This window comes from Panthera tigris, chromosome D1, assembly GCF_018350195.1.
Source record: "Panthera tigris isolate Pti1 chromosome D1, P.tigris_Pti1_mat1.1, whole genome shotgun sequence".
In the NCBI taxonomy this organism is placed as follows: Eukaryota; Metazoa; Chordata; class Mammalia; order Carnivora; family Felidae; genus Panthera; species Panthera tigris.
The window spans coordinates 66,829,802-66,856,202 of record NC_056669.1 but is presented as its reverse complement, the minus strand read 5'-3'; the positions used below and the strand labels follow the sequence as shown (position 1 = coordinate 66,856,202).

At 39.6% G+C, this 26,401-nt stretch overlaps 1 protein-coding gene across 2 annotated transcripts; it reads left to right on the top strand.

Moving 5' to 3' along the window:
• Positions 1-1,340: 1,340 nt before the first annotated feature.
• Positions 1,341-7,376, top strand: ZBED5 (zinc finger BED-type containing 5). 2 transcript variants are annotated; one of them, XM_007083223.3, is made up of 3 exons: positions 1,341-2,293; positions 3,875-3,989; positions 5,084-7,376. In XM_007083223.3, the coding sequence occupies exon 3, from the start codon at positions 5,225-5,227 to the stop codon at positions 7,307-7,309; it is 2,085 nt and encodes a 694-aa protein (XP_007083285.1). In that variant the 5' UTR covers positions 1,341-2,293; positions 3,875-3,989; positions 5,084-5,224; the 3' UTR covers positions 7,310-7,376. The 2 variants fall into 2 exon arrangements, with proteins under 2 accessions (XP_007083285.1, XP_007083286.1); XM_007083224.3 differs by having other exon boundaries at positions 5,053-7,376.
• The last annotated feature ends 19,025 nt before the right edge of the window (positions 7,377-26,401 follow it).

Here is a 26,401-nt window from a genome sequence, read left to right as displayed (position 1 = left end):
GTTCCCGAAGGATGAATGGCGTCAGCGAAAAATAACAACAACAAAATGGACACAGACAACAGCAGTGTGTTAGACTGGCCGCTTTATTGTGGCAAGTGTGGCATTACATTCATTAGCAATTTTCTTGTAGCGTGTGTTATCTACGTTTCTCGGCATTACCTAATTCTAAAAATGTTTCTTTGTATAATCACCCATTAAGGAACAACATAGTTATTTTCTTGTAACATTCCCTCCTGCCCTTTCAAGGTCATCTAGCTCTCAACACCTCAAGTGGAATGTTTATAAGAACATGACTTCTTAATTGTTCCTTTGAACCATTTGCGTACAAGGAACAAAAGTATTCACTTTGGTCTGGGGTGCCGGGAGGGAGCCAAGAGGGCCCTGGGAACCCACGCCTTATGCGCTCCCAGAGACATATACACCTAGGAATTAATGAACCATTCTGTACCTTAACCCACCAGGTCCAGTTATCATCTGGAATGCCTCCTGGTGGCCAAGTGGGCCTAGGGGTTAGAGTAACTTGTATCCATAGATAAATTCCTTTGTTGCTGAGTTGGGACTTTGAACCCATTTGTCTCCCTCCTTGGGTGGGAAATATATGGAGCTATCCTTCCTTTAGGTAGAGGAGAGTGGCAAGGGCTGGACGTAGGGCCGCATAATTTCCCTGCGGAATCTTCTTTCTTTCCCCAATGGTTCTTTTCCTGGGGGGGTCTGTCATGGGCAATTCCCCAACCGACAAATCCCCAGATACTTTCATTGGTAGGGGAGCTGCCCTGACCAACGCTAAGGCCACGTTACATAAAAGCAGGAGTACAAGAACCTTCACTGTCAGTGGGCCGCCATGCAGTCCCGATCCGTCCACCACCCGGGCCCTGCCCCATCAGGCTGGTTGGATATCTTGGCTACCGGCAGGGTAGGCTTCTTTCTACGCCTAAGAGATCTGTTCACATATGTAGGAAGCATTTTTAAGAAAAACAGAAGCTGCCCTTGTTTTTGACCACAAGATGGGAATTTTGTCATTGGTGCAGTGCCTGAAAACACGATCCAGCGTCCATTTAGCTATTTCCACGGGACCTCGAAAGGCTGAAATATTACAAACAATGGGACCTACTGTTTAGTTCTACTGGTACTTTAACAAACTATCCCTAGACGTGTATATATTTTAAGGAAACAGTTTGGAAAAACCGACTCCTGGTCTCCGCGACGGACCGCCAAAGGGGAAATACCCAGCCGGTACCCTCTGCTGGGCTGTTTTTAATAGGCGGGAGGGGCGTGGGAGAGAACCACGCTTAAAGCACCCGAATGCGGCAGCTAGCCAACGGAGTATTCCAGAGGGCCGGCCAGCCGGTGCAGGCGGCCGGGTGTTCCCCTCGGGGAGGGTGCCACTTGTGAGAGGTGCCAAGACGGAGCGAGCGGACTCTTCCTGTGACACAGCGGAGAGGCCGCTATCCCTACACGGCGGCCCGCACTGCGTCTGGGGTCACTCGAGACCTCTAGCGGGAGGCTCAGCTCCCGACCGAGCCCCCACGAGCCCCTGGCACAGCAGCGTCGGGAGGGGCGAGAAAAGGAAGGGGTGTTGTGCCCCCACTCCTTTGGGAAAACAAGAGAAAGAGGAGGCGGTTGCGTAACCTGAGCCTGGGGTGCGGCTCGGGGAACAAAGAGGTCGTGAAAGCAGCCGCAGCCAGGCTCTGAGCGCTCCTTAGGGTAACTGCGAACCACACAAATCACCGCCGCCTGGGCACCACGCCAGAGCTTGGGAGCATGCAGATTCCAAGAGTCATGTGCAGCCCCACAGGACCACCGACTTTGTCAGGCAGCACCCAGGAACCTGCATTCTAAACAAGCCCCCGGACTATCTGGAGCCCAGGGAAGTTTGAAAACAATCGCTTCACGTCTAGCACCAGCCGAAGCTTCCCATCGCCCCGGTCCAACGCGGCGGCGGCAGCAGCTGGGTCGCGCCTCAACCGAGCTTGCTCCTTTGCTTTGGTCCCGCCCTGCTGCTCAGCGCGGATTGGTGGCGGGGAGCAGCTCTGGAGCTGATTGGGCGGCGGCGGAGCCGCTCGTGGAGACTGTAAGTTCGGGTGCTCCAGAGTGCTAAATTTATCTTCAGAGGAGCGACCGCGCCAGCCGCGAACTGGATCTCTATGGAGGTGGCATAGGCGATATCCCTGAGCTGAGAGCATCTCCCTGTCCCCGAATCCTTCCCTCTGTTTTGTTTTTCATTCCTTCCTCCCTTCCTCCCCCTTCCAGTCCGCGACGACTGGCTCTTGACCCCGTTCAGGCCTCGGTGAAGGTGAGGACCAGAGCCGCCACGGCGGCTGAGCGGTGCGCTCTGAAATGGCCGCTGCCTTGAGCTGTGTAAAATGGCGGCCGCAGGCTCAGCTGGGGACCGCGGCGCTGCTCTGCAGCCCAGCCGCAGCGAAGACCGGTCTCCATCACTGATGGAGGTGACGTAGAGAGACAGTGTTGGGTGCTGAGGAGACTTCCCGGGAACGCGAGAGAAGAGTTCTGGAGGCGAGGGTGGGCGAGTCCCCAGATGTGGCGGTCTGCTGGCAGCCTGCACCTGTGACAAGGAGGGATAGCTGGCCTGGGCAGCACATCGAGGTGGCCGCTTAAAAGGTGCAGGAAGGGGTGACCGCACCCACCTTTGCTCAGGCTTTCTGAGTGGACTGCGCTCTTAACCTGGCCCTCCTGCGCCTGAGGGTATTGTTCACAGCTGGAACCGCCTGAGGCGGGGGAGGGGGGGTTGGTTGGTGAATGGATGGTATTACCTGTCAGTTAACTCAGAAGAGACAAAAGAACCGGGTTTCTCACCCGCCCCCGCCCTGCCAGCCTTTTCGGGGAATGGAATAGAAACTTTACTCTCTAGGGAGTCCAGACTCTTTGTCCTCGAGAGATTCGGGAAGCACCTCTAAAAGAGGTGGGGTTGAGGCCTTACTTAGGAAAACAAAGCTTCCTACTCCGTTGTGTCCTCTGGTACCAATGGTGAGGGATCCTAATCCTAACCAGCAGCTCCACGAAGTTCTCTGTTGCTAACTTCAAATCGGGATTGTAGAAACGAGAATCTATTGCTCTTTTGCTCCCAATGATAAGAGTAGGGTTTTCTGTTGCTGCACTTTGAGACCCTCGACTTTCTGGCAGTCGTAATCCATTGTAATCCATTTCCCTCTGTTGCCCGTTAGTGCTTGGGAAAATAGAATACAAGGTACACACAAGGAATGGTTAGGCTCATGAGCTCTGCAGTCCCAACCTTTTGGGTTCTGCTCTTAGTTCTTCATTTGCAAGATGTGTTAAGTTAGCAGATGACTTAACTTCTCTGTGTCTGTTAGTTCATCTCTAAAGTGGGGTTGTTGATAGTCCCTGACTCTCAAGTTTGTTTTGAGGATTAAATAATCTGTATGAGGGATCTAGCAGTTTCAAGCATAATAAAAAATGATCACTCACTAAACGTTAATAACCTAAGTTAGGAGCTTGGTTAGGGGACAAAAGTGGTTGTAGCAAAAATGCATGTTTCAAATAACACTTCCCTGTATGATTCTATTTTAGATAACTTTTAATGTTTAGTTTTAGAGACATTAAAATGTGGCTGTACTTTTAAAAGTTAGGTTTCGTTTTTGAAAGTTTTTTACATGTGTTTCTATGAAGTCAGTGGTTGGGAGACTGTCTCAAAACGATGAAATAACGAGGGTATTAAATGAAACAAAGATACTAGCATTTTTACTATGCTAGCCATCATCTATTTCAGTTCACTGCATTGCAGTGAAGAATCTCTTGCACTGCCTGGGTCTAAAATAAATTGTAATGAAAGGTCTTCTTAGAGGTTTGTAGTTAGTTCTGCTTTTGCAGTGTCTAATTTTAATTTTTCTCATTCTAGGCTTTTGGTTACTCCCTTTCCACCCCATCCCTTAATTTTATTCTTTTGAAGAGTCTGCATTTCAAGCTGCCAAGGTGGAGAGTGTGATTGCAGAAGGGAGTACTACTCATTTCAGGTATCTTACCATCTAGCTGTTAATAGGAGAACCATTTTTGCTTTAGGATGTAACATAAGAATTCAAAGCTTACTCTGTAGCCAAATCATGAAGTTTAAATCAAAAGCAGATATATTTGGATAGACACTGAATATGTTTTCCTTAACTTGCAAAGTTAGTAGTCTTCTTCAGAGGTCTTAAAGTTTGCATTACTCTCCCTTCTAATTATGCTTTTAAAAATTATATGAGAAATAAACCTATTAAAATTATATGAGGAATAAACCTATTAAAATCAGAGTTTATGTTTTCTTTAGATCCTGGTTAAATCTTCACCTATAGCATAATGGAATGCAGAGTACTCAGTAAAATGTACATTACTTTGAATGGGTCTTAATTTGGATAATATAAATATTTATGTGATTTTGATTCCAGAGAAATAGTAGGTAACTTTTGGTCATCAGTTTATTTTTCATTGTTAGCACAGTATTTAGGATACAGAATTCTGTGTTTTGCAAAACTTTGAACTGTGTGTATTTTTAATACAGCTCATCACAATTGTTGCTAGCCCTGGTAGGAGGCTTCATATGTATAATAGTATCAACAGTGAAAATATGTAATGGCAGTAGGCATCAGAAAGTTAAAAGGGATTCCAAGACACTATTTGCCATGAGAAAGGGTTGGTAAATTATGGCCCAAGCTGTTTTTGTAATAGAGGTTTATTGGAACGCAGCCATATCCGTTCTGTTAGTATTGTCTGCGTCTGCTGCCATGCTGCAACTATAGAGTTGAGTAGTTGAAACAGAGACTATATGGCCTGTAAAGTCAAAAATATTTACTAGATTGCTCTTTACAGAAAAAGTTTGCCAACCCCTGCCATGGGACATATTCTTCAAGGTCCCTTCCTTAAAAACACACTTATCAGCTCTTCATTATTTCTCAGCCCACTGGTTCCCACATTATATTTTATAGAACATTAATATTCTCTAAGTTAATAAGTGTTCTGAGAAAAAGATCAATGCTAACAATTTTTCTTTATAGTTTATTTTAAAATATAAGTTTAAGAATACTAAACTCATTTCTATAGCTTTATTTTTATGTGATAATCTACCTTTAAGAAAAGGTGTGCCAAACCTGAGAGCAGCAGGAAGTCGCATGAGAGATCACCTGATACACGAACGTGTGATGTTCCATCTGCGCGTTGATGCATAGGCAGCATTTACAAATTAACTGATGTATTGCTCTGTATCATCTCTTTGATGATTGCTCATCTTCTATGTATCCTGTCATATAATTTCAACATATTTGTGATACTCAATGTTTATTCTAAACTAACCATGTTTTGTGCCACAAACACGTTACCTATGGATCTCTTGCTGAAACAAGGAAGTCTTAAACAAGAAGTAGAATCTTTTTGTTATCAAATTGTGTCTGAATCAAATGATCAAAAGGTTGGAATATTACAAAGTGAGGATGAACAATTGCAGCCTTCAGTTTCTAAAAAATCAGAAGGTGAGCTTTCCAGGGTCAAATTTATGTCCAATTCCAACAAAATAACAACATTTAGTAAGAAACCAAAAAGAAGAAAATATGATGAAAGTTACTTGTCTTTTGGATTTACTTACTTTGGAAATAGAGATGCACCTCATGCTCAGTGTGTGTTATGTAAGAAAATTTTATCAAATAGTTCTTTGGCCCCTAGTAAGCTTCGAAGACATTTGGAAACTAAACATGCTGCATATAAAGACAAAGACATAAGCTTTTTCAAGCAACATCTTGATTCACCTGAAAATAATAAACCCCCAACACCTAAAATTGTCAATACAGATAATGAAAGTGCTACAGAGGCATCATACAATGTAAGTTACCATATAGCCCTGAGTGGAGAGGCTCATACTATTGGAGAATTACTCATCAAGCCTTGTGCTAAAGATGTCGTGATGCGGATGTTTGATGAACAATATAGTAAAAAAATAGATGCAGTACAACTATCAAATAGTACTGTTGCACGTCGAATTAAAGATCTTGCTGCTGACATTGAAGAAGAGCTTGTTTGTAGACTGAAAATTTGTGATGGGTTTTCACTGCAACTAGATGAATCAGCTGATGTTTCAGGACTTGCTGTGCTGCTTGTTTTTGTTCGTTACAGGTTTAATAAATCTATTGAGGAAGACCTACTCTTATGTGAATCTTTGCAAAGTAATGCTACTGGTGAAGAAATTTTCAACTGCATCAACAGTTTTATGCAGAAACATGAAATTGAATGGGAAAAATGTGTTGATGTTTGTAGTGATGCTTCTAGGGCAATGGACGGGAAAATTGCTGAGGCTGTCACCTTGATAAAATATGTGGCTCCCGAAAGCACCAGTAGTCACTGCCTATTATATAGACATGCACTAGCAGTTAAAATAATGCCTACATCTCTGAAAAATGTGCTAGATCAGGCAGTACAGATCATCAATTACATTAAAGCTCGACCACATCAATCTAGGCTACTAAAAATTTTATGTGAGGAAATGGGTGCCCAGCACACAGCACTTCTTCTGAATACAGAGGTGAGGTGGCTTTCCCGAGGTAAAGTTCTTGTAAGACTTTTTGAGCTCCGTCGTGAACTATTGGTTTTCATGGATTCTGCTTTTCGACTGTCTGATTGTTTAACAAATTCATCTTGGCTGCTAAGACTTGCATATCTTGCAGATATTTTTACTAAATTAAATGAGGTAAATCTATCAATGCAAGGAAAAAATGTGACAGTTTTTACAGTATTTGATAAAATGTCATCATTGCTAAGAAAATTGGAATTTTGGGCTTCATCCGTAGAAGAAGAAAACTTTGATTGTTTTCCTACTCTCAGTGACTTTTTGACCGAAATTAATTCTACAGTTGATAAAGATATTTGTAGTGCCATTGTGCAGCACCTAAGGGGTTTGCGCTCTACTCTGTTAAAATACTTTCCTGTAACAAATGACAATAACACTTGGGTTAGAAATCCATTTACAGTAACTGTTAAACCAGCTTCATTAGTAGCACGGGACTATGAGAGCCTGATTGATTTAACATCTGATTCTCAAGTGAAACAAAATTTCAGCGAACTTTCACTAAATGATTTTTGGAGTAGCCTAATTCAAGAGTACCCAAGCATTGCAAGGCGTGCAGTTCGTGTACTTCTTCCTTTTGCTACAATGCACCTGTGTGAAACAGGATTTTCATATTATGCTGCAACAAAAACAAAATACAGGAAAAGACTTGATGCCGCACCTCATATGCGGATTCGACTTAGCAACATTACACCTAATATTAAGCGGATATGTGATAAAAAGACACAAAAACACTGTTCTCATTAAAATTAGAGGGTTTTGCATGTCTCTTGATAACCAAGTATAAGATGAAAATAAAAGATGATTTACTTCATCTCTGGTATTTTGGGGTTTTAAATAAAATGTTTCATATTTTTTATACTTTAGATTTTAGGAAAGCTAAAGAATCAGAAGCTTTCAGTGTGTATTTATTGTTGGTATTTCTTCTTCACATTGTAATTTCAAGAGTTTCATGGTCCTAACTGTGGAAGATGTTGATCCACAAGATAAAATCCCAGTTTCTTAGCATAATTTATCTCTTTAGGATCTAATCACTACGAATCTTTCTGGTCCTGCCTACCATGCAGCCCTCCAGTCACATGGAACTTCTTGCCGTTTCCTAAACACATCACACTGTCTCATGCTTTCAGGTCTCAATATTCCTTCCCCTTGCTTCCTGACAAACTCTTACTTGCTTTTCAATACTTTGACTTAACTTATCTTTGGTACTTTGATTCTCTGTTATCTTTCTCTTTTGGTCCTGGTTTTTGTGTCTGTCTCTACTGGGAACTACTTGGTGGCCTCGTGATTCCCATTGTTACTGGACTGAGTTCCTGTAAGGTCTTATTCAGCACTGTCTCCGTTACCCAGCAAAAGGCCTTACTAAAGTAAAATTCTCAGTAAAGGAAAATGTTGGTGAATCAACAAAAAACGGAATAGGGTATGGTGGCTCATATTTGTATATCTGCATGTGTACTGAACGTTAGTTACCCTTTGTGTTTTTGGCTTAATTATTCTGTTACCCAGAATTCATGAGGCAGAAGTCACTAAATGATGTCACAGCTTTTATCCAAGCTGAAATATTGGAGAGGGGAGGAAGAATGAGGAATGCTTTCAGATATTTTTATTGTTTCTCGGTTCCTATATAGAGTATTGTAAATTACATATACTGTAGACTAATGAGGTTTTACTAATCACTTACTAATGATTAGACTTGAAACCCCTATCAATTTATTTTTAGAATTCTTTGAAAGAGTTCTGACTTTCCATAGGCTCTCTTCTCATATCACCTCACATGTACAGGTCACTAGCTCAGTGTTAAATATTTTGTGTTCCTGTTATATGGGTAGCCATTATTTTATTTAATCTCACTTACTCAAACTGAGTTCACATTTTGGGGAGTAGAAGTACCTCCCCTCACTAAAGCAGAATGTGGCAGCATGACTAGGTTGGAGGACTTGCTCCACTGCTTAATTAGCTATTTAATATTGGGCAGTTTGAGCCTTCCCACACCACAGTTTTCTCATGTGTAAAAGTACACCTTATTTGAGGGTTGTTAATACGATCAAATGAGTATGTATCTAAAATTCCTAACAGTAGATGATAGGAATAGGTGTACAGCATATATTAGTTCTCTGTCATATCCAACCATGTCCCATTTAAACTTCACTTCCACCCTCACTTGTATTTATTTTTTTAAATGTTTATTTATTTTTGAGAGAAAGAGGGAGACAGAGAATCCCAAGTAGGCTCTTTGCTGTCAGCACAGATCATGAAGCGGGGCTCAAACTCATGAATTGTGAGATCATGACCTGAGCTGAAATTAAGAGTCAGACACTTAACCACCTGAGCCACTCAGGCGCCCCGCCACACTCACTTCTAGTCTAGGTTTTTATTCTCTGACAACTCAATAGCCTTCTAGTCCGTAGGACCTTACCTAACCTAAGGCAGCAAGATTAAGTATGTCTAGCCCAGGTTTTGTCAGATAATATTAAGCACCTATTTTATCTTACTAGATGCTTGTATGTTAACAATCTTTACAGCAATCTTATGGGATTAAGTGAGTTTTTAATTTGTCCAAGGTTACACGATAAAGATGTAATTTAAACAGATGGTTGGGGTTCCTGGCTGGGTAAGTCAGTAGAGCATGAGACTCTCAATCTCGAAGTCATAAGTTCAAGCCCCACATTGGGCGTAGAGCTTACTTTAAAAAACATAAATAAAATATAGCAGGTCTTTTCCATAGATGGTACTTTTTGTGGTCCACTGCCTTTCAGACTTTTCTTAAGAGCATCAAACAGTGACTTGGGAGTATAGCTAAAATTCCCTACTAAAATGTGGACATTCTTTAAAATCCTGTGTTTTCTTCTCTAGATTAATCAAAAATTAGCTTTCTACTTCAAAGTATGACTGCTTAATATAAAACTATGTAAAAATAGGGAGTAAATTGCCATCAGGGAAAATTCTCCAAAAAGATACATCATAATTTCTCATATATGCAGGTTTTTTGTCAACTAATCCTAGAATTAAATCTACCCTAATTTGAGAAGTGTATACAATGCCTTAATGTCCATGTCTGGCTGATACCTCAAGTCTGTAACTGGACTCTTGTGATCACTGAACCTGAGCCCTTGATTCAGTTCTTTGTTCAGAGTATCATTCTCTTGTGATAGTCCTTTTTTTTTTTCTTTCTTTTTTTTTTAAGTCTTTATTTTAAGAGAGAGAGGGAGAGAGAGAGTATCCCAAGCAGGCTCAGCAGTGTCCATGCAGAGCCTGTTGTGGGGCTCAAACTCATGATCCCATGAAATCATGATCTGAACCAAAATCAAGAGTTGGATGCTTAACCAACTGAGCCACCCAGGCACCCTTTGAGATATCTTTCTTTACCTGTAACTTACTCCTCTGAGAGTCTAGATTCTGGCATTAAACCCAGGTCCTTTGACTGGGACCCTGCTGTCTCGTAATAGACCACTTTAATGCTACCACTATCCCAACATGATTCTTGATGCCAACTTCTCATCTGTTCTGTAACATATCAGGACTAACCTAGGGATAGTGTGTGTGGCTAGTGAGAGTGGACTTTTAGCACCTGAAGGTGGGCCTGGGACCTGCTGGATGATAGGCAAATCTAGTTCCAGACAGCAACTTCTGTGTTACCCTAACCTACTGTAGGTACCATGGCTGAATCCTAAGACAGAAGATGTTTTTTTCCTTGGATGTTTAAACCCTACATACTCTTCAGACTTTGCCTTTCTTAAATTAAAGCAAAGCAAACAAAGTCTTGAACACGGCCAGACTCCCTTTCTATTGTACTCCAAACCCTTTCACACAAAAGAGAAAACAACTCTTAAAGGAAGAAATGGGTGGCATGCTTCATACTGGAAGAGATATTTGGGAACTAAAAAATATCCTTATGGCATCCTCAAATGATAGTTACCCTTCCTGTGCATTAAACAAAATTTGATGTATCTAACCCAAAAGGCCTTTTTCACTGTGAATCTCTATATTTAAAGTAATTAAAATTGCGAGGTGCCTGGCTGGCTTAGTGGGTAGAGCATGCAACTCTTCATCTCTGAGCCATGAGTTTGAGCTCCATGTTGGGCACAGAGTTTACTTAAGAAATAATGGTAGGCACCTGGGTGGCTCAGTCCGTTAAACATCTGACTTTGGCTCAGGTCATGATCTCACGGTTCATGGGTTTGTGCCCCATATCAGGCTCTGTGCTGACAGCTCAGATCCTGGAGCCTGCTTTGGATTCTGTGTCCCCCTCTGTGCCCCACCCCTGCTTGTGCTCTGTCTCTCTCTGTCTTTCAAAAATGAATAAACATTAAAAAATAACATTAAAAAAAAAGAAATGGTAATAAAAAATAAGTAATTGAAACTGCTTTTATTTCTTAATGAGGATTATTTCCTAGTACCACACATACATAAATACTCATTGTAATTTTTAGTATCTGGGACTTCTTTAGGATCATTCATAGATCTTAGTAAATTTCTAATCATACAAAGGGGCACCTGGGTGGCTCAGTTGGTCAAGCATCCGGCTTCAGCTCAGGTCATGATCTCATGGTTCGTGAGTTTGAGCCCTGCATAGGGCTCTCTGCTGTCAGCACAGACCCCGCTTTGGATCCTCTGTCCCCCTCTCTTTGCCCCTCCCCTGTGCACACACTTGCATGCTCTCTACTATCTCAAAAATAAATACACATTAAAAAAATCTCAGTGAATTGAATTCCCTGCCTTAAAAGGTAAAGTATTAAGATGAAATACAATTTATACTGTAACATTATAAAAATTAGCTTTAAAATTCTTAGCCTTAAAAGTATAAAGTAGTGACTTTTTTGCCTCTCAAAGACTTCAAAGGTGGCATTTTGTAAATAAGCTCCCATGTTGCCTTAAAAAATGCAGTTTTTCTCCCCCAAATATAATTTACCTACACCTCTTAAAAGAATCCATCAGCAGTGTAAAACTAGGTGCGTCTGGAATTTACTCATGTTCATTACTTGCTTTCATTTTTTTAAAGTTGGTGTAACTGTACTGTTAATTAGTACAGTGGAAAGAATTCTGAAGCAGGTGTCAAGAGACTTGTGTTCTACAACTAATTAACTGCCTTAGATAAGTTCATCCTCCTCTGTAGGCCTTAGTTTCTTGACTTAGTTAAACTAAAATCAGCTCTAAAGTTATTGTCAAATAAGATCCACATTTAAACCTAAAGATTAGGATGATGATAAAGATGTGCTCAGTTATTTGAAATATGGGTTTTTTCCCTAGAAGCCAAGCTTTTCAATGAGTCTTTTACCATAATACTTTCCACCAACCAAATGATGAAATTTATAAATTGCCCCATCATGGATACTTACTGGATGGAAGGAAAGAAATGCTTTGGAAGAGAGGTATACTTTGAGAAAACATTGCAAAAATTTAAAAATGCTTGGTTATGACTGTATTGGAATCCAGTATAGATTAAATAGTAAAGTGTCCAGCAAGCTGCAGTAGGAATTGTTGACTATCCCAGCATCTATTTTCTTCTCCCAATTGTATCTATTTTCTTTCAGGGATCCATTTTTCCCTTACATAATCCATGTACTTAAGCAACAACTGACCCCACTCCAGTTTGGGGAGTGAACCTGCTTTGCATACGATAGTAGTTTTCAAACTCTTTTTGACCTCAGTTTACAATAAGAAACAGATTTTATACTATAATCCAGGTGTGTGTGTGTGCATAAGCACCAAAGTTTCAAAATACTACTAACTTCATATATGCAACACAATCTCAAATCTGTTTAATTTTTTAAATGAAGACTAGGTCCTGAAGATTAATTTCATGATGCATTCTTGGGTCGTGATCCACCATTTGAAAAATACTGGTGAGTGCAATGCCATTGCACTTACAACAATTGTTCAGGAACCTGGATCCAAGTTTATTAAGGCATGGTATTACTCTGACCACAAGAATTTGTCCAGAGTAGCATGTGACCCAGTGTAGGCTAGAGAAAAGCAAGGGTGGATTATTATAGGGGCTTTGAGAAAAGATGTTTCCTCACTTTAAAGAAATCAAGGTCCTGGGGCATCTGGGTGGCTCAGTCGGTCAAGTGTCCAACTCCGTCTCAGGTCATGATCTCGTGGTTTAGGAGTTTGAGCCCCCTGTCAGGCTCTGTGCTGACAGCTCAGAGCCTGGAGTCTGCTTCAGATTCTGTCTGTCTGTCTGTCTGTCTGTCTCTCTTTCTGCCTGTCTCCTGCTAGAACTCTGTCTCTCTCAAAAATAAACCTTAAATTTTTTTTTTTTTTTAAAGAAGAAATCAAGGTCCTGTGTACTTGGGAGAACTGGAATTGCTTCATCTCTCTAGCCTGGGGATAAAGCCAACACATAGAGGAGGGCAGAGCCAGAAACTTAGTGAGAAATTAAATCAGAGCCCTAACTGAATCAGAGCACTTGATTACTATCCTGCCTGTAATTCGTTTGTTACCTAGACCAATAAATGCCTTTATTAAGATGGTTTACATTGGAGGGGTGCCTGGGTGGTTCAGTTGGTTAAGTGTCCGACTTCGGCTCAGGTCATGATCTTGCAGTTCGTGGGTTCTAGCCCCATGTCCGGCTCTGTGCTGACAGCCCAGAGCCTGGAGCCTGCTTCGGATCCTGTATTCTCCCTCTTTGTCTGCCCCTCCCCTGCTCACACTCTGTCTCTCTCTCTCTCAAAAAAAAAATGAATAAACATTAAAAAAAAATTTTAAATAAAAAGATAGTTTACATTGGCAAAATCCTCATAACATAGTCCAAAGGGAAAACAATATAAAGCTAGAATTTATTGGTAAACTTAGTTTCAATGTTGAGATGAGTGCCATCCCAAACTAAGATAGCCTGATCTCTTTACTTAGTCATCTACCATAGTTTTATCATTCAAAATTATGCCACTGGTAATATTTTATAGACCAGAAACTAAATCAGTGCATGTTGATATTATTAGGTATCATCAAGTGCCATTTATTTCTCCTGGGAGGACAACTTGATAAATGTATTTTATTTATTAGCTTAGGCTTTTATTTATTAGCTTAGGCTACATTAATAAGATAAATGTATTTTATTTATTAGCTTAGCTGTGAATCAGGTGTATAAAATTCAAATTAGAAATTAACCTTGAAAACAAACTTGTTTATTTTTCCTTTAATTTGTTGAAGACCTAGATCAATACAGTGTGATATATATTTTTTTTAATTTAATAACTCATATGCCTTGTTGGGACAGTAATCAGCCAGAAGTAGTTTGAGTAGTCCTCTTTCTTAAAAGTTGCTTTCTGTCGAAATTGTAAACAAGTTCCCTAAAGGATTGTTTTAACTTCTCAGAAGAATTAGATATTGACAGGGTAAAATCCATCACATAACGGTTAGCATGGCTTTCTTAACAAATCCCTTTGAGCAAAATAAACCTTTCCCCAAACAAGTGAGACTTCAGGCTTAAGGTGGTGACCTAAGTGCCTACCTTTGACTCTACCTTCCTAAAATTCCATAGACCTGCTGAAAGAAATATCAAACTCAGACTAAATGAGTAGTAACACAAAAGGACATAAACATGTCACTTACTCTCAAAGAATTTACATTCTAGTGGGAAAGACAAGTTCTGTGAAGAAAATAAAACAGTAATGAAGCAGAGTGTTAACAGATAATCTGAGAAGGTCTTCAAGAAAGTGACATTTGAGCTGAAGCCTGAGTGATAAGGAGCCACTCAAATGAGATTGGGAAAAGAATATTCCAGATGGAGAGAAGGCAAATGCAAGCATCCTGATACAGAAAGAGCTTGGTGTGTTTAAAGAATAGAAAGATGAGTATATATGGAATAAACTAATATGAGCATGATAGAAGTTGCCAAAGGTACAGGAATGAACCAGATTTTGGATTTTTTTTCAAGTACAATGAGAAGCCATTGTGGGTCTCAAACAGGAAAAGGGGTTTGGGGTTAGGTTACCATCTCCAGGGGTATCTTATTTGTAAAAATGTGTGAAGGCACTGAGGAAAGAGCTATTGTTAACTGTAGCTATTCTAACCATTAGTACAGACATAATATCTACCATATAGAATCCTTTCTTTTGAAGAGCTCAAAATTAAGATGATACTGGGCCCTTGATATACTTCTGAGGAGACCCAGAACTGTGGAGACCCCTTTAGAAAATGTACACATTAGTTGAAAGATTCTCCATCTCCATTCTTAACAGCAGGGAACGTATGTTATACTTCTTTTCATCCCATATAGCTTGATGCTAGACTTTTTGTGGCACAAATTTGACAACTATCTAAATTTGGGAGCATTCAAAATTTAATGGTGATTGTCGTTATCATAAGTAAATGCAGTATATTAATCAAAGGTCCATGATGTATAAAAGATTTGGCCTTCATTATGTTTTTATTGAGTGAAAAGATGATGTTGGGTTTCCAAGCCTCATCTAGTAACTGTTGAAGTACCTATACTCTTCTAGTAACTCTACATGCTACCACCATGTCCTTTTTGCTGTCACCTTTCCCCTGTCCCTCAAGGAAGAGAATTCCAGAATTTTTGGTAGAGGAGCAAAAGGGGCTCACCCATAGGAATTTCACTGTTGGAATTATTTTTTAACTTAGTTTTAAATTCCTTCTACTAGATGATTTCAAGGTTTCTTATAAAGAAGCAGCCCCTACTTCCCTGCCCAAAATATGTAAGGTAAATTCTGGTCTGAATATAAGAGTGCTGGTTTGGCTTATTCTGGGATGACAGAATAAGATTTTTTGTTCCAAGATTTTGTTTCACCATGCTACAAAAACAATAGATTTTTTAAAAAATTTTTACATTTTATTTATGTAATTTCTGCACCCAACGTGGGGCTCAAACTCACGACCCCAAGGTCAAGAGTCACATGCTCTTTGACTGAGCCAGCCAGACACCCCCAAAAACAGTATTTTAAAAATCACTCAATGTCAATTTCCAGAGCACTTCATAGGTGTTAGGCAATTCTGTGGTAGGTTATATAACCATGATATGGAAGAATTAATTGCCTAACGTGAAGTACTTTTGGTTTAGACAAGGGCATTTAAAATGCAAAATGTTATTTTTAATTATTCTTTATGTATAAATGAAAAGGCTAGACATGTCTTATAAGAAGTAGGAGGTTATGACATATTGTCAACGCCTCAAATACTTTCGGAAGCTCCCAGATTCACTCAGCAACATTCATTCACCATCTTTTCCCTCTACCAAGCACCTATTTCAGGAGGCAGCAGTGAAAATCACTCTAGAATACATCTACCTTAATAACAATTCGCTTTTCAAATACCCATACCAGCTTTTAAATATAAATATGGTCCATCAAAGCACCATAGATTGACCAGACACTTGGCATCAGGAACTAAGCCAACATCCCTTTTCAGGAAGGCTTGGGAAAGTTTTCTTCTGACAAACTGTGTACTTATTCTAGGAAACAAGGTACTCTCAAGGCTTCATTGTCAAGTCAGACACAATATAGATAATCTCTAGTCTTGTGAGCTTGAAGTGAGTCTTACCAATTTCACAATAAATTGACTATCAGTAAGTTCTCAGTGTTCCTGCAAACATCATCAAATAAGTCTAGCACTCCTTAAATAGTGCAACACCAATAAACTATCTGTGTATCTATTCTACTTAATTTTGTACTCAAAGCATACCTTCATCAACTAAACTCTGTGCCACAATATGAGAGATGAGTAAAACTTAGGAAACAAAGGCCTGAAGTTCAAAATTTATTTTTATAAACCCTATTATGAAAATCACTGAAGGAGGTTCCTGCATGGCTCAGTTAAGTGTCTGACTCTTGATCTCAGCTCAGGTCTTGATCCCAGGGTTGTGAGTTCAAGCCCTGTGTTGAGCTCTACATAGGCATCAAGACTACCTTAAAAAAAAAATCACTGAAGAAATTGTTTGATGTATGTATGGAGCATTTATCTAGTATTTAGCCAAATACAGAAACACCACCGTGGTTCTGCTTTGTATTACATCATTCCTAGTGAAATTTACTCACATTAGGACAAAGTTGATGGTAAAGTAAATGTTGCATTTCCAAGTCATAAAATATTGAAAATCAATCCAGAATAAACAGAAAAGATTTAATGAATGAAAAGTTAATTATTTTTTTTCCAATTTTATAGTATAAAAAGAAATAGAAGCTCCTTGAGGACATAGGCATTGATTTTCTTATCTGCTTCTGTATTCTCAGGGCCTAGAATAATGATTGACACCTAATAATTGTTCACTGAGTAAGTGTTGAATGTTAACATGGTAATGAAGAGAAAAGACTAGGTGTGAATCTCAGCTCTGACACTTTGTACTTGTGAAAACTTGGACAAATCACTTAAGTTCTCTGACCTTCAGTTTCTTCATCTGTAAAATAGGAATAATATTTTATTCTCTTTTTCCAATACGTGGTTTTTTCAACAACACCAAGCAACTCTTCAATTTTCAGCAGACACTGACCAGTATCCTGCAATTTTTTGTGTAAGATTTTATTTTTAAGTTATCTATACACCTAGTGAGTGTCTCAAACTCATGACCTGAGATCAGGAGTCACATGTTCTACTGACTGAGCCAGCCAGGCGCTCCAGATTTCCCATAATTTAATTCAGTTTTGACACTACATAGAGATAGTGTCAGATCCCACAGTTAAGAGTTCAGTACTATAAGACTGCACTGCCCCCCCCCCCCCCGCCCCACTTCAGACACCAGTAGCAAGTCCAGGTTGTCACCCTAGCAACTGGCTAAAGATTCAAGGTTCCCATGACCCTCTCCTCCTGTTTAATTAATTTGCTAGAGCTACTCATAGAACTCAGAGAAACATTGACATACCTTTACCAGTTTATTATAAAAAGATATAACTAAGGAACAGCTCGATGGAAGAGATGCATAGGGCAAGGTATATAGGAGGGGGTGAGGAGCTTCCACACTCTCTTGGGCTAGCCATTCTCCTCACATCTCCACTAGTTTACCAATCCAGAAGCTCATCAACTCTTGTTGTTCAGTAGTTTTTATATAATCTAGCCTTTCCCTATTTTTTCCTTCCCAGAGGTCAGTGGGTGGGTCTGAAAGTTCCAAGCCTCTGACCACTAGATCTTTCTGGTAACTAGCCCCATCCCAAGGCTATCTAGGCGCCCTACCTAAGTCACCTCATTAGCATAAACTCAGATGTGCTCAAAAGGGACCCCTAATGAGGGACAAAAGACATTCCTATCAGGAAATTCCAAGAGTTGGGAACTCTGTGGCAGAACCCCAGGATTAAAACCATGTATATTATTATGCCACATGTTCTTGCTCTGAGAATCAAACAAGATAATGTATGTAAAATCACTGTAAAATGCTACAGCACTATTTAGGAGTGCCTGGGTGGCTCAGTCAGTTAAGCGTCTGACTCTTGATTTCTGCTCGGGTCATGATCTCACAGTTTGTGAGTTCGAGCCCCACATAGGGCTCTGCACTGTCTGCGCAGAGCCTGCTTGGGATTCTGTCTTTCCTATCTCTGCCCTTCCCCCGCTTGTGCATACACGTGCTCTCTCTCTCAAAATAAATAAACTTATAAAAATAAAAAATGGTATAGCATTAAAAATCATTTTTTTATTAAACATTTTTTTTTTTAATTTTGAAAGAGAGAGACAGTGTGAGCAGGGGAGGGGCAGAGAGGGAGACACAGAATCTGAAGCAGGCTCCAGGCTCTGAGCCGTCAGCACAGAGCCTGACACAGGGCTTGAACCCACAAGCGAGATCATGTCCTGAGCCAAAGTCATCCAGATGCTCAACCGACTGAGCCACCCAGGTGCCCCCAAAATCATTATTTTAATGTCATAAGTGTTTTGATAAAACATACCTGGTAGAGGTCTTTTATGGACTTGAGTTAATAGGTACCTTTCAAAAAATGTATATATTGAATGGCAAATGCTTTATATACATTATTTCATTTAATTATTGTAACTGTGAAGCTATCAACCCCAGTTTTAGAGAGGAGAAAGCTAAGGCTTTGCATTATCTGCTGCATAACAAATTAACTTAGTGGATTAAAACATTACCTCACAGTTTCTATTAAGTCATGAATCCAGGTACAGCTTAGGTTCAGACTCTGCTTCAGAGTCTCCTATAGGCCGCAGTGAAGGTATTGGCCAGGGCTATAGTCATGTCAACTTTCCTTTTGGGAAGGATCCACTTCCAAACTCCCTTATGTTGGCAGGGTTCAGTTTCTCACAGAGTGTTGGACTGAGTGGGAGGCTGCCTTCAGCTCTTTAACACATAGACCTTTCTATAGGGCTGCTTACAATATGCCAGCTGGCTTTATCAAAGTGAGCAAGTGAGAGAGTGCCAGCCAGTAAGACAGAAGTCATAAACTTTTACATTTTAACGTTTTTAAATTTTGGAAGTGTTTGCTTTGTCTTCTTTTCATTAAAAGCAAGCCACTACATGACCAAAAATGCAGGCTCTCACCAGACACCAAACCTGTTAGCACCTTGATCTTGGATTTCCCGGCTTCCAGAAGAACTGTAAGAAATAAATTTCTATGGGCACCCGGGTGGCTTAGTTGATTGAGCATCCTACTCTTGATTTCAGCTCAGGTCATGATCCCAAGGTCACGGGATTGATCTCCAGGTTGGGCTCTGTGCTGAGTGTGGAGCCTGCTTAAGATTCTCTCTCTCCCTCTGCCCCTCTCTCCCGCGCGCTCTCTCTCTCTGTCTCTAAAATCAAAAAAAAATTTTTAATTTCTATTGATTATTTAAAAACAAAACAAAAACAAGTTACTAGATCCAGCCCACATTCAAGAGGAGAGAGTATTACAATAGAAATGGACTCATAAATACAGAGAACAAACTGGTGGTTGCCCAAGAAGAGGGGCTTGGGGGGGGGGGGGGAGGGATGGGAAAAACAGGTGAAGGGGATTAAGATATACAAACTTCCAATTATGAAATATTGTGTCACAGGGATGAAAAGAGAGCATAGGGAATATAGCCCCCTGTCCCCTCAAAAAACAGGAGAGAATATTACACAAAGGCATGAATATCAGGAGGCAGAGAGCACTGTGAGCCACTTTAGAAGATTGCCCTCCCGCAGGCTTAGAGTGTTCCAGTTGCTTGATAAAGTAGCAAACCTGAGATTCCGAATTACGTCTGCCTGACAAAGCCACGGTGTTCCCTCTATTACTCTTCTCCCATTGAATGCATAGTAATAACGTAAGGTTAGCATAAACTTGTCTAGAAATGAATCATTCTAAAGTGTTAAAAATCTGTTCTCTAAGAGTAAGCCATTTCCATCCTAATTGTTTTTCCTAGTATTGTTCATCCTAATCATTTTCTTCATAGATAGGGCAAGTTCAACTTTTTTCATTCTCAGTCCATGGTACCATAAATTTCAAATTTTAGTAATATCAGAAGGTTCATTTTCTAAGAAGCACATAAAATGTAAGTTACTTCTCAACAAGACCACATAAAAGAATCTGGTGGACACACAGTGTCACCCATAGACCTTTAGAGAATGTATCTTTCATTTGTTGATTATTCACAGTTTTAGTGGGAAAGGATACAGACATTTGTAAATAGCAATAAAGGTGTATACAAGGAGCTATGTAAGTTCACTGAAGAAATATGATTAAAGAATTATGAATTGAAGAAGAAAAATTACTTTGAGTCTTAAAGCATGAATCTGATTCTGCCAGGTGACAAAGGCACAGAATTGTAAAAACAAACCAAAAAACCTGATCAAGATTTTTAAAGATTTTTGGAGTCCAGGATTGCCAGCAGATTTGGAATTTTGAGGACTCCCTGAAAGTCAGAGGGCATATGAAATCAGATTTGCAGAGCAAAAATCAGGCTTCAAGCTCAAAGGCAATGGATAACTGGGAGTTGAGGGGTAATGGGAAGGGTACATTGTCCTAGAGCAACCATAAAAGAATGGAATTTGAAACCTCTGGTTGAGTTGGTTTTTCCCTTCATTCATTCTTTAAAGCTTAGGGTACTCTGGAATGGTATTTGCCCCTAGGCTAGCTCAATGACTCTGGAAACTTGTGGCAGATAAGCCAGACAATACCCCAGGAGGCTATATCCAGGAAAGGAAGCCTCATTTCACACCCAGAATATTAGCTACTATACCCTCCCTCACAATCATCAAAGCAAACTATGGTAAACAGAAACAGCATCATGCACAGAGAATAAGGAATACCAAGATGAAGAACCGCCTAATACCCAAGGAAAATGAATACAAAATCAAGAACCACCAAATACCAAGGAAAACCAACACTATGAAAGGTTGACACCAATCAACAAAAGAACTAACACCCAAGCAAATAGTGATTAGAGTAAACAGAGGAGGGTCTTGGAAATGACAATTAATTATTTACTGTATAATAGGTGTGGTGTCAGGCATTGTTCTAAGCACCTTACATGTATTTTAAGATTTTAATCCTTATACAGAATATCCCCAGAGGAATATGAGAGACTGAGAGAATATTGCATCTAAATTTGTGAAAAAGAACTGATTAAAGATTGTTAAAAATTAGGGGTGCCTGCGTGGGTCAGTTGGTCAGTTAAGCATCTAAATCTTGGTTTTGGCTCAGGTCATGATCTCACAGTACATAAGATGGAGCCCTGCGTTGACAGTGCAGAGCCTACTTGGGTGTCTCTCACTCTCTTTCTCTCTCTCCCTCTCTCTCTCCTTCCCTCCCTCCCTCCCTCCCTCTCTGTCTCTCTCAAAATAAATAATTATTTTTTAAAAAATAATTGTTAAAATTTTATTTTTATTTATTTATTTTTAAATTTTATTTTAAATGTTTATTTTTGAGAAAGAGAGAGCACAAGTAGGGGAGGGGCAGAGAGAGAGGGAGACACAGAATCTGAAGCAGGCTTCAGGCTCTGAGCTGTCAGCACAGAGCCCCACGTGGGGCTCAAACTCACGCACTGAGAGATCATGACCTGAGCTGAAGTCAGATGCTTAACCGACTAAGTCACCCAGACACCCCTAAAAATTTTTAAATTAAAGCATGGTCTAAGCAGCAAATGGACTTTGATGATGAACAAATAAACAAAACTGGAAGACTAAGGTGAAAAATTATTCCAAAATAACAAAGATACTGGAGAAGAGGTGGTTTAAGATGTAAGAAAAATCCAGAGATTTCAACATCTCTCTCATAGTTCCAAGAAAGAGATGAGAGAGAATTTTAAGGCAGCATTAACTGAAGAAATAATAGAAGAAAAACTATTGTGTGACTAGTGTAATTTAGAAGAAATATTTAATGCCATTTGTATTTTTACAAAGATCAAACTTTATATAAGTGCATTTTTTATTGCCAGCTTGCATCTAAAATTTCATCACCTTATTATATGTATTTCTAAATTATAATATATTTTGTTTTTATAATTGTGCTTTTAACTTTTTATTTTGAAATAAATTTAGATTTACAGAAAAATTGCATAGTACAAATGCCCTTCACCTAGCTTCTTACAATGTTAACATCTTATATCACCATATCATAATCACACAAATTAAAAAATTAATATTAGTATAATACCATTAATTAAACTACAAATATACCTTATATCAAGTAGGAAGAAAACAAGTCAATGGGTAGGATTAACATACATAGATGTATATAAAACAGAACACAGGAGATGGATAGCTACTACATCCTCATTTTATAACTGGTCTGAGGTTTTTTTCATCCATCATGTATTTTATATCCATTTTGCCAGCATCTACAGCTGGTTAGGTTTTCACATGATGTGGTAATCTTCATTCTTCAGGAATGAAGCACCTTAATGCTTCTGCTTGAATTCAATTGCTATAGTTTTCTATTTTCCACTGTACATAGCAATACTAGGAGGTAACCCAGAGTACCTCCTGAGTTTCAAGACATTCTCATCCTTTCTCCTATTATGTAACAGCAATCGGATTTTCACTTGATATCAAAGATAAATTATCCCAGCCTATGCTGTAACTTGTTTTTCCCCCCTATTGTTCCAGTCTCATGAAGAGCCCAAAATAGTCAACTATCAGTTTAAACTTCCAGTTAAGTGGAACCATTGTTGACTTTTTCACGGAGCATATTCCTCCCTTGGATACTAAGATCTTTAAATGGCAAACCTCAAAGTTATGGGAATAGAAAGCAAAACATTTTATGGGTAGATCAACAGGTATGATAGTGGGAGGTGTCTATCTCACTCCTGGATCCCCAGCTTATGTACTGTAGATAAGGGAAAAACAGCACTCTATGTTAGTTGCTAGTTCACAACACATAATACTATAGAACAGGAGTTAGCAAACTTTTTCCTATAAAGGACCATAAAGGATAGTAAATATTCTAAGATTTAAGGACCATATATGCTGTCTGTCACATATTTGCTTTTGTTTACAACCCTTAAAAAGTGTAAAAGCCATTCTTAAAGAGTGTACAAAAACAGGATGTGGGCCAGGTTTAGCCCTCAGACTCTATAATTTGCTAATCCCTGCGATAGGACAACCCCTAACTTTGCAAATTGTTCCCTCCCTGCCGACACTGGAACTGAGTCTTCAGAAGGCCACTCAAGAGTTGTAAAGGCTCGCTGCTACTGGATGGTGAGGATATACAATAAGACCAGTGAGTCTTGTGTGCATAATATTCTGGGTCACCAGGGATTAACACCATTGTCCATATCTTCTCCCTTCCCCCCCACCTGTGTACAGTTTTATCCTAGGATATAGCTGTATGTCCCTTTAGGGAAAGGCTGAGAGAAAGATTTACACATGATACATTTGATATTATCACAAGATCCTTTTTCACAGGTACCTAGCACACTCTGTACTCAAGTAGTTCTGAGTCTGTGAACTTTCCAGAACTAGGAAATGGGTAAAAGGTATTACATTACTCTTGGTGGTATCTCTAGTCAGGCCTCTGTTTTCCCAACCTAGGGTTTGTTCAATTACACAAATATTTAAGACCTTAGCTATTTTAGTACTGGAAACTCTGAAGAGTTAACCAGCACCAAAGGTCTCTGTAGATCAAACCTTTCAATTACTACTATAATACTACTTTATATTGGTAATTGTGCCCACTGTGTCTACAGCAGTTACGTTCTGCTACCTGACCTCTGCCACCTCAGGATCTCTCACCGTCATTAAAATTAGAAAACCCATTTGAATGGCAACACATGGCAACCTTTATCCCCAGAGGACAGCTATTACAGTAGTGTTCCAGGATGCTTGTGCTGTCCTCATCAATCTATTTGTTCATGTTTAGGCAAACTTTTTAAATGAAAAATTGAGTGCTTATAAAATCTTCGAAAGTACCAAAGGAGAAACTTTTAGGCCCAACTCTTCAGAATAACCTTCAGTGCTCACCACCATCCATTTCTACCATGGTTAGAAATATTCCCACTATCATTGCTGTAGGAAGCCGCTGCCATTGTTGTTCACCACAGAACTGCATTACTTTTGCTGCTGCTGCTGCTGCTGCTGCTGCTGCTGCTGCTGCTGCTATGTTATAGGAAACTGCTAGCTCCAGAATCACATATATTACCTCTGCCAAATCCACACAAGCGAATTAGATTCCATGTATCTTTCCATGGCTCAGTTCTGAATTCATTTCTTGCAAGATCCATTGAACTGAATCACATTTAGAATCCTAATGAAAAGGAGTCTGGGAAATGTCACTACTTTTCCAGCTTTTTTGGATTAGAAAGAGGTTGAGCATCAACCCACAGCTTCCATGGAATTTTGTTCACATAAAGTATTATTGTTATTATACTGTAGAATTGTTAGTTGTATGTGTTATATTAGATTGAGGATTCTTTAAGAACAAGCATAAAATTATATTTTAGATACCCAGCATTCATCAGTGCCTCCCTTAAACATAATCCCTTAATTAAACATGATACTATTTTACAAACTGTCTTTACATATTTTCTAAGAACCTCTGTATGTATGAGTAAACACTCATCCTTACACAATTCCTCTTTCAGCCAGAGCCTATTCATTTCCCATACACCTACCCCTTACTGAAACCGAAATTTCCTTCACATCACTTTCTTATTACACCTTGGAGGACAGCATGGTGCTTGGAAAGATCAAAGTTTTGGGGGTCAGACAAATCTGGGTTTGAATTTTGGCTTATCTACATACTAGCTGTTAATAAACTAGCAAGTTATTAACTCCTCTAAACCTTGGCTAAACTATGAGGATAGTAATACTTCACTAAGTTGTTTTAAGGACTAAGTGAGATACTGTTTTTAAAGTATTGGCACATAGTAGACACTTAATGAGTAATATATAATATTATTAAAATGTCTTCCCTTTGTTGAAAGAGTATCTAGTTCAGCTCCCATGAGTAAGCCCAAACCTAAAGGAAGTGGTTTCACATCTGTTTCCACCTGTTCCAGCTCTTCATGGCTCAACCTGCTCATCTCCTATATGTTGACATAATTGTACTGTAGATCCCTAATAGATACTTGTTTGAGTAGATTTTTATCTTCCCTTTGAGTGAGACAGTATGGAATTATCTTCCCTGTTCATTTGGCCCAGAAATAGCTGTCTAGTCCTGATCATTGGATAGTCTCAATAACAATTGAACCCATAATGTCTCATACTGAAAGGGAAGTTTTTGCCTGGCATTCCGGAGTCCAAGACCCCCCTCCTAGATACCAGAATGTGTAATCTTGATGTCAAGTATTTATCTCATCATAACTACAGACCAACCCATCTTTGGCTACTCCCCTGTAATGCTGAACCTCCTTCCGTATGCCATTTTGAGCAACGCTCAATATGGTATCAGGGTCTAATGCAATGGTTCTCAACTGGTGGGTGATTTACCTCCCAGGGGACATTTGATAATGCTAGGAGACATTTTTCGTTGTCACAACTGAGGGGAATGTTGCTACTGATGTGATGGGTAGAGGCCAGGATTGCTGCTAAAAATCCTCCAATACACTGGACAGCCTCCGATAAGAATTATCTGCCTCAAAATATCAATAGTTATAGAGATTGATAAATCCTGGTCAATTTTAAAACCCAGGTTTGTACGCTAAGCCCTGTCTTGGGGTATCATAACTCACCAGTAAGTTCTAAAATAGGACATCTCCATCATGACATCATGTCTTATCATTCCTGCCCGTAGCGATTTCTTCCTCTGCCTTTTATAAGGCTTTATTCATTTATACCTCCTGACAAACTGCTTCTATTTCTTTCATTTTTATACATCGTCTCTCCAGGCTATCAGCTCTTCTGGACAATAGCCCTATCTCCCACATTCTGTAGCTCTGTTGTGTATAACAGTTTTAATTAATCCATAAAAATAATGAAAGAGCCTGGATTCAGACCAGATCTTTCAGAGTGCTCCCACTCTCTGGACAAAGGCCCAAAAAGAAAAAGAAAAAAAAAAGAGCGGGGGGGGGGGGGGGGGCGGTCCTTACCTAATTGAAATATTCAAGCCATTTGATGTCAAATGAATAAAATCTTAACTTCATGGATGTCCACCTATTCCCACTTATTCTTGAGAGTTCTTGGTTTTTATCTTGGCTTTTCTTTGCACTGAGAATTTCTCTTCTGCTTATGTCTGATTGCTCTCTCCGCTAATGCCCTTAGCAACTTGTACTTCCTCTTTCATAACACATCACATTTGAATTTCTTTTTCAGTGTCTTTCTTCCCCCAAAAGACTTTTAGCTACATGAAGGCTAAGACTTTTAGCTGCATGAAGGTAAAGCCTTCTTCATTATCATATCCCTAGCACCCTTAGCACAATGCCTGGCATATAGTAGGTAATTTCCTTATTAGTGCATTTAAGGTTGTTTTTTTTTTTTTCCAAAATGAGTTTTATTAAAACATAATGGATTCCAAAAGGAAGTTCAGCAAAGAGACTACAAAAAGGAAAATT

Bases quoted from the DNA above. Each gene is read 5' to 3' on its own strand.
- ZBED5 (XM_007083223.3), top strand. From the start codon at position 5,225: ATGATTGCTCATCTTCTATGTATCCTGTCATATAATTTCAACATATTT.